Source organism: Bombina bombina, unplaced genomic scaffold (genome assembly GCF_027579735.1).
Source record: "Bombina bombina isolate aBomBom1 unplaced genomic scaffold, aBomBom1.pri scaffold_976, whole genome shotgun sequence".
Classification (NCBI taxonomy): Eukaryota; Metazoa; Chordata; class Amphibia; order Anura; family Bombinatoridae; genus Bombina; species Bombina bombina.
In genome coordinates, this window is record NW_026512832.1 from 94,951 (window position 1) to 104,334 (window position 9,384).

General features: G+C 40.9%; 1 protein-coding gene across 1 annotated transcript in view; it reads right to left on the minus strand.

Moving 5' to 3' along the window:
• Positions 1-4,660, minus strand: part of LOC128644546 (disintegrin and metalloproteinase domain-containing protein 17-like) — a gene marked incomplete at its 3' end in the record, with an annotated part of 63,760 nt that extends 59,100 nt beyond the window's left edge. The window contains exon 1 of the mRNA XM_053697124.1: positions 4,476-4,660. Coding sequence (XP_053553099.1) covers positions 4,476-4,550 — 75 coding nt within the window. The remainder of the gene's footprint in view (positions 1-4,475) is intronic.
• Between the last annotated feature and the right edge of the window lie 4,724 nt (positions 4,661-9,384).

A 9,384-nucleotide genomic window follows, 5' to 3' on the forward strand; every position in this document is an offset into this window, starting at 1 on the left:
ATTTGGGAGCTGGTTTTGATTTTCTAAAAGGCTTGGATTTATTCCAGACTGGAGAAGGTTTCCAAACGGAAACTGTTCCTTTAGAGGAAGGGTCAGGCTTTTGTTCCTTATTCTGACGAAAGGAACGAAAACGATTAGCAGCCCTATATTTACCTTTAGATTATTTATCCTGAGGTAAAAAGGCTCCCTTCCCCCCAGTAACAGTTGAAATTATTGAGTCTGAGAACCAAATAATTTATTACCTTGGAAAGAAAGAGAAAGCAAAGTTGACTTAGAAGTCATATCTGCATTCCAAGACTTAAGCCATAAAGCTCTTCTGGCTAAAATAGCTAAAGACATATACCTGACATCAATTCTAATGATATCGAAAATGGCATCACAAATAAAGTTATTAGCATGTAGAAGGAGTTTAACAATGCTATAAGCATTATGGTCTGACACTTGTTGCGCTAAAGCCTCCAACCAGAAAGTTGAAGCTGCATCAACATCAGCCAAAGAAATAGCAGGTCTAAGAAGATTACCTGAACATAAATAAGCCTTCCTTAGAAAGGATTCAAGCTTCCTATCTAAAGGATCCTTAAACGAAGTACTATCTGCCGTAGGAATAGTAGTACGTTTAGCAAGAGTAGAGATAGCCCCATCAACTTTGGGGATTTTCTCCCAAAACTCTAATCTATCAGATGGCAAAGGGTACAATTTCTTAAACCTTGGAGAAGGAGTAAATGAAGTACCCAGACTATTCCATTCCCTAGAAATTACTTCTGAAATAGCATCAGGAACTGGAAAAACTTCTGGAATAACTACATGAGGTTTAAAAACTGAATTTAAACGCTTATTAGTTTTAATATCAAGAGGACTAGACTCCTCCATATCTAATGCAATAAACACTTCTTTAAGTAAAGAACGAATAAACTCCATCTTAAACAAATATGAAGATTTATCAGTGTCAATATCTGAGGCAGAATCTTCTGAACCAGATAGATCCTCATAAGAAATAGATAAGTCAGAATGATGGCGGTCATTTAAAAATTCATCTGAAATATGTGAAGTTTTAAAAGACCACTTACGTTTACTAGAAGGAGGAATAACAGACAGAGCCTTCCAAATAGAATTAGAAACAAATTCTTTAACATTAATAGGAACATCCTGAACATTAGATGTTGAAGGAACAACAACAGGTAATGGATTATTACTAATGGAAATGCTATCTGCGTTTGATAGCTTATCATGACAACTAACACACTAACCTACCCGGAGGAACAGTTACCAAAAGTTTACAACAAATGCACTTAGCTTTGGTAGAACCGACATCAGGCAGCGCTTTTCCAGAAGTAGATTCTGATCCAGGGTCAGGTAGTGACATCTTGCAATATGTAAAAGAAAAAAACAACATATAAAGCAAAATTATCAAATTCCTTAAAAGACAGTTTCAGGAATAGGAAAAAATGCAAAATGAAACAAGCCTCTAGAAAACGAGAAGCAACAATAAAATGAGACTGAAATAATGTGAAAAAAAAAAAAAAAGTATGACGCCCACATTTTTGGCGCCAAGTATAACGCCCACATATTTTGGCGCCAAGAATGACGCCCATATTTTTTGGCGCCAAAAAAACGTCCGCAATACACATACGTGAAAACTTCCGGCGCCAACTATGACGACATTTTTGCACCAAAAAAAGTCTCGTGCCAAGAATGACGCAATAAATAGAAGCATTTTCTGCACCCGCGAGCCCGCAATTTTTGAAAAAAAGTCAATTGAAAATTTTAAGGTAAGAAAAATAAAATATATATGTATTTTCCCAAAAAAATGAAACTGACAGTCTGAATGAAGGAATACTGATTATCCTGAATCATGGCAAATATAAGTTTAAACACATATATTTAGAACTTTACATATAAAGTGCCCAACCATAGCTTTGAGTGTCATAAATAGAAATAAGACTTACTTACCCTAAGACACTCATCTACATATAGTAGATAGCCAAACCAGTACTGAAACGAGAATCAGTAGAGGTAATGGTATATAAGAGTATACTGTCGATCTGAAAAGGGAGGTAGGAGAAGAAATCTCTATGACGATAACAGATAACCTATGAAATAGATCCCCTAGAGGAAGACCATGGTATTCAAATAGGAAATACTCTCTTCACATCCCTTTGACATTCACTACACTCTGAGAGGAAAACCGGGTTTCAGCCTGCTGCGAATCGCATATCAACGTAGAATCGAGCACAAACTTACTTCACCACCTCCATGGGAGGCAAAGTTTGTAAAACTGAATTGTGGGTGTGGTGAGGGGTGTATTTATAGGCATTTTGAGGTTTGGGAAACTTTGCCCCTCCTGGTAGGAATGTATATCCCATACGTCACTAGCTCATGGACTCTTGCTAATTACATGAAAGAAAGGATACTGGTCATGAAACATGTTATTTAGTTTTAATTAATAATAAAATGCTTTATATGGCCTAAATGGAAAGGGGTATCCACCAATTGCAAGCTATAATGTACTGGGATGATTGGTCTACATGGGTGGAAGCTGATGTGGGTTTGAATATAGAGACTTTAAATTCTTATTTTTATTTCTCTCTTTCCGTTCCTCATCTCACATTCCTCGTTTCCCGCAGGTGGGTATAGAATTTATTTTTTGATGATTTACCGATAAGGTTATATCCATTGGCAAAATTTCTGTTGCATAATTATTTTTAGTTAGATGTTAAAGGGACTGTAAAGTCACATTTAAAACTTTCATGATTCAGATACAGTATACAGATATGCAATGTAATAACTTTCCAATTAACTTCTATAATACAATTTGATTTGTTCTATGACTGTCCTTTGTTGAAGATTAAACATAGGGGGGCTTAGGAACGTGCATGTGTCTTTAGCATCTTATAGCAGTAGTATCTGTATAAAAATTTGCTATAAATATTGTTGCAAACACTACTGCCAGATGACTAAAAACGTGCATGCTCACAAAGGATACCAAGAGAACTGAGTAAAACTGTTAATAGAAATAGATTGGAAAGTTGTTTAAAATGTCATCCTTTATCCATGTAATTTAAAAAAGGTCCAGTCTACTTGAAAATGTTTATTGTTTAAAAAGATACATAATCCATTTATCACCAAATTCCCCACTATTGCATAACCAACACTTTTTATATTAATACACTTTTTACCTCTGTAATTACGTTGTATCTAAGCCTCTGCAGACTTCCCCCTTATCTCAGTTATTTTGACAGATTAGCATTTTAGCAAATCATTGCTGAATCCACAGGAGTGAGCACAATGTTATCTATATGGCACACATGAACTAACATTGTCTAACTGTGAAAAACTGTCAAAATGTGCTGAGATAAGAGGCGTACTTCATGGTCTTAGAAATTAGCATATGAGCTAATTAGCATATCGCTTTTATATGCACTGGGAAAACAAAAGGTTTGTGTGGCTCACTTGCGATATGTCTTAGGTGTGTGTATGTGTAGTTTAGCTTTGTTTGATGGCTTGTGACCATCCATCTTCCACAGGTTGTCAATAGGCTTCAGATCTGGAGATTGGGCTGGCTATGACAGGGTGTTGATCTGGTGGTTTGATTCATGCGTCCTTCACAAAGATAAATCTGCCTTATTCTAGGTTAAATATTCAGCTTTGCCAAACACCTGGTAGTTTGATGGTTGAACTGAGACCTGGGAAGGCCTACAAGCCACAGTGTCTCACACCCACTGTGAAATTTGGTGGAGGATCAGTGATTATCTGGGGCTGCTTCAGCAAGGCTGGAATCTTTGTGAATGATGCATGAATCAAGCTACGTACAAGATTATCCTGGAAGAAAACTTTTATTCTTCTGCACTGCGCTGTTTTTTTTCCAGCAGGATAATGCTCCATACCACACAGCCAGGTCAATCAAGGTGTGGATGGAGGACCACCAGATGAACACCCTGTCATAGCCAGCCCAATCTCCATATCTGAACCTCATTGAAAACCTCAGGAATGTGATCAAGAGGAAGATGGATGGTCACAAGCCATCAAACAAAGCTGAGCTCCTTGAATATTTGCGCCAGAAGTAACAGTCACCCGACAACAATTTGAAAGAGTGGTGAAGAGCATGCCAAGACGCATAGAAGCGGTAAATGAAAATCAGATAAAACAGTTTTGTTTTTAAAAATGAATATGAACTTTTTTCTTTGCCTTATTCGAGGTCTGAAAACACTGCATCTATTTTGTTATTTTGACCAGTTTTCATTTTATGCAAATAAATGTGGTTATAAATGACAATATTTTTATTATGAATTTGGGAGAAATGTCAGTAGTTTGAGTAAAATAAACATTTTTGTTTTATTCTATAAACACATACCTGTAAATAGTAAAAAAATAGAGCAACTGATCATTTTGCAGTCTTAATTTTTCTAGAGCTCTCAAAATAAGAGAAATAAGACTGGTAATAAAAATCTGATGAAATGAGATGAATCGCTACATACCAAGTAATTGATAGTAGTACTCTCTTCTCCACGTCCCATATATTTAAAGAAACGATGATCAGCTACGACTAGCATCTTGCAAGTGTTCCTAAGTGGGTCTGGTTCTTTCTGCCTCTTCTCACGATGTAAATATCCTGTTTTGGGATGAGGTGCAAGAGAACCAGTTAGTTTACATTAGGGTATGAAACACATAATTTTACACATGAGCTTATTTGGCCAATACTAGGAGCCATCCAGATAAATAAATCTTGTTTCAGCTTATACTGCTTGAAAAATTATGAGTGACCGTGATGTGAATAAAGGGACCCGTGTTTTAGATGTTTGGCTTCTTCATGTCTGTCCAGCAATTGTGCAAATTCAGATGAAAAACAGGAGACAAGAGGGGCGCCTCATGTGTGAGTCAATATGCTGAATCACAAATGATTACATGTATAGCCAAGTGGGTACTCACATTTAGCCCAAGTACACTTATGTACTGGTAGGTGCAGGCTAGTAACTTAGGGTGTACCAGCTAACCCTATGCAGGTGTAAGTAGGTCAATGCAGGGGGATCCTACTGCACTCAAAAGTTAGTGGGAAGTCAGTAGCAGTGATTGTAACTGCTATAGATGAAGGTAAACCAAAGCTTGTATCAAAAACAAAATATTAAAAACATTAACAAACAATGGTTTAAAATGCAACGCGTTTCTCAGCCCTAGCTTGGGCTATTTCATCAGGCATTCTGTCAGATACCTATTTTGTATTTATACAAAATCTGATCAATAGCTGCAGGATAAAGCAACAACACTTGGCAGCAAGCAGGCAATGCTCACAGTAAAAATGCAGGAGTCCTCTGGTTACAAAAATACAGTCCAGTACATGGTAAACAAGGAAGCTGCAACAAATTGTATGAACAAAGCTGGATCAAACTGTTGAGGGTTGCAAATAGCAGAGATCAGCAAGCAAAGCAGGATACTACACATTACACAGGTATTCTAAAAACAGAATTTATGTTTACCTGATAAATTACTTTCTCCAACGGTGTGTCCGGTCCACGGCGTCATCCTTACTTGTGGGATATTCTCCTCCCCAACAGGAAATGGCAAAGAGCCCAGCAAAGCTGGTCACATGATCCCTCCTAGGCTCCGCCTACCCCAGTCATTCGACCGACGTTAAGGAGGAATATTTGCATAGGAGAAACCATATGGTACCGTGGTGACTGTAGTTAAAGAAAATAAATTATCAGACCTGATTAAAAAAAAAACAGGGCGGGCCGTGGACCGGACACACCGTTGGAGAAAGTAATTTATCAGGTAAACATAAATTCTGTTTTCTCCAACATAGGTGTGTCCGGTCCACGGCGTCATCCTTACTTGTGGGAACCAATACCAAAGCTTTAGGACACGGATGAAGGGAGGGAGCAAATCAGGTCACCTAAATGGAAGGCACCACGGCTTGCAAAACCTTTCTCCCAAAAATAGCCTCAGAAGAAGCAAAAGTATCAAACTTGTAAAATTTGGTAAAAGTGTGCAGTGAAGACCAAGTCGCTGCCCTACATATCTGATCAACAGAAGCCTCGTTCTTGAAGGCCCATGTGGAAGCCACAGCCCTAGTGGAATGAGCTGTGATTCTTTCGGGAGGCTGCCGTCCGGCAGTCTCGTAAGCCAATCTGATGATGCTTTTAATCCAAAAAGAAAGAGAGGTAGAAGTTGCTTTTTGACCTCTCCTTTTACCGGAATAAACAACAAACAAGGAAGATGTTTGTCTAAAATCCTTTGTAGCATCTAAATAGAATTTTAGAGCGCGAACAACATCCAAATTGTGCAACAACCGTTCCTTCTTTGAAACTGGTTTCAGACACAGAGAAGGTACGATAATCTCCTGGTTAATGTTTTTGCTAGAAACAACTTTTGGAAGAAAACCAGGTTTAGTACGTAAAACCACCTTATCTGCATGGAACACCAGATAAGGAGGAGAACACTGCAGAGCAGATAATTCTGAAACTCTTCTAGCAGAAGAAATTGCAACTAAAAACAAAACTTTCCAAGATAATAACTTAATATCAACGGAATGTAAGGGTTCAAACGGAACCCCCTGAAGAACTGAAAGAACCAAATTGAGACTCCAAGGAGGAGTCAAAGGTTTGTAAACAGGCTTAATTCTAACCAGAGCCTGAACAAAGGCTTGAACATCTGGCACAGCTGCCAGCTTTTTGTGAAGTAACACAGACAAGGCAGAAATCTGTCCCTTCAGGGAACTTGCAGATAATCCTTTTTCCAATCCTTCTTGAAGGAAGGATAGAATCCTAGGAATCTTAACCTTGTCCCAAGGGAATCCTTTAGATTCACACCAACAGATATATTTTTTCCAAATTTTGTGGTAAATCTTTCTAGTTACAGGCTTTCTGGCCTGAACAAGAGTATCGATAACAGAATCTGAGAACCCTCGCTTCGATAAGATCAAGCGTTCAATCTCCAAGCAGTCAGCTGGAGTGAAACCAGATTCGGATGTTCGAACGGACCCTGAACAAGAAGGTCTCGTCTCAAAGGTAGCTTCCAAGGTGGAGCCGATGACATATTCACCAGATCTGCATACCAAGTCCTGCGTGGCCACGCAGGAGCTATCAAGATCACCGACGCCCTCTCCTGATTGATCCTGGCTACCAGCCTGGGGATGAGAGGAAACGGCGGGAACACATAAGCTAGTTTGAAGGTCCAAGGTGCTACTAGTGCATCCACTAGAGCCGCCTTGGGATCCCTGGATCTGGACCCGTAGCAAGGAACTTTGAAGTTCTGACGAGAGGCCATCAGATCCATGTCTGGAATGCCCCACAGCTGAGTGACTTGGGCAAAGATTTCCGGATGGAGTTCCCACTCCCCCGGATGCAATGTCTGACGACTCAGAAAATCCGCTTCCCAAATTTTCCACTCCTGGGATGTGGATAGCAGACAGGTGGCAGGAGTGAGACTCCGCCCATAGAATGATTTTGGTCACTTCTTCCATCGCTAGGGAACTCCTTGTTCCCCCCTGATGGTTGATGTACGCAACAGTTGTCATGTTGTCTGATTGAAACCGTATGAACTTGGCCCTCGCTAGCTGAGGCCAAGCCTTGAGAGCATTGAATATCGCTCTCAGTTCCAGAATATTTATCGGTAGAAGAGATTCTTCCCGAGACCAAAGACCCTGAGCTTTCAGGGATCCCCAGACCGCGCCCCAGCCCATCAGACTGGCGTCGGTCGTGACAATGACCCACTCTGGTCTGCGGAATGTCATCCCTTGTGACAGGTTGTCCAGGGACAGCCACCAACGGAGTGAGTCTCTGGTCCTCTGATTTACTTGTATCTTCGGAGACAAGTCTGTATAGTCCCCATTCCACTGACTGAGCATGCACAGTTGTAATGGTCTTAGATGAATGCGCGCAAAAGGAACTATGTCCATTGCCGCTACCATCAACCCGATCACTTCCATGCACTGAGCTATGGAAGGAAGAGGAACGGAATGAAGTATCCGACAAGAGTCTAGAAGTTTTGTTTTTCTGGCCTCTGTCAGGAAAATCCTCATTTCTAAGGAGTCTATTATTGTTCCCAAGAAGGGAACCCTTGTTGACGGAGATAGAGAACTCTTTTCCACGTTCACTTTCCATCCGTGAGATCTGAGAAAGGCCAGGACAATGTCCGTGTGAGCCTTTGCTTGAGGAAGGGACGACGCTTGAATCAGAATGTCGTCCAAGTAAGGCACTACAGCAATGCCCCTTGGTCTTAGCACAGCTAGAAGGGACCCTAGTACCTTTGTGAAAATCCTTGGAGCAGTGGCTAATCCGAAAGGAAGCGACACGAACTGGTAATGTTTGTCCAGGAATGCGAACCTTAGGAACCGATGATGTTCCTTGTGGATAGGAATATGTAGATACGCATCCTTTAAATCCACCGTGGTCATGAATTGACCTTCCTGGATGGAAGGAAGAATAGTTCGAATGGTTTCCATCTTGAACGATGGAACCTTGAGAAACTTGTTTAAGATCTTGAGATCTAAGATTGGTCTGAACGTTCCCTCTTTTTTGGGAACTATGAACAGATTGGAGTAGAACCCCATCCCTTGTTCTCTTAATGGAACAGGATGAATCACTCCCATTTTTAACAGGTCTTCTACACAATGTAAGAATGCCTGTCTTTTTATGTGGTCTGAAGACAACTGAGACCTGTGGAACCTCCCCCTTGGGGGAAGTCCCTTGAATTCCAGAAGATAACCTTGGGAGACTATTTCTAGCGCCCAAGGATCCAGAACATCTCTTGCCCAAGCCTGAGCGAAGAGAGAGAGTCTGCCCCCCACCAGATCCGGTCCCGGATCGGGGGCCAACATTTCATGCTGTCTTGGTAGCAGTGGCAGGTTTCTTGGCCTGCTTTCCCTTGTTCCAGCCTTGCATTGGTCTCCAAGCCAGCTTGGCTTGAGAAGTATTACCCTCTTGCTTAGAGGACGTAGCACTTTGGGTTGGTCCGTTTCTACGAAAGGGACGAAAATTAGGTTTATTTTTTGCCTTGAAAGGCCGATCCTGAGGAAGGGCGTGGCCCTTACCCCCAGTGATATCAGAGATAATCTCTTTCAAGTCAGGGCCAAACAGCGTTTTCCCCTTGAAAGGAATGTTAAGTAGCTTGTTCTTGGAAGACGCATCAGCCGACCAAGATTTCAACCAAAGCGCTCTGCGCGCCACAATAGCAAACCCTGAATTCTTAGCCGCTAACCTAGCCAATTGCAAAGTGGCGTCTAGGGTGAAAGAATTAGCCAATTTGAGAGCATTGATTCTGTCCATAATCTCCTCATAAGGAGGAGAATCACTATCGACCGCCTTTATCAGCTCATTGAACCAGAAACATGCGGCTGTAGCGACAGGGACAATGCATGAAATTGGTTGTAGAAGGTAACCCTGCTGAACA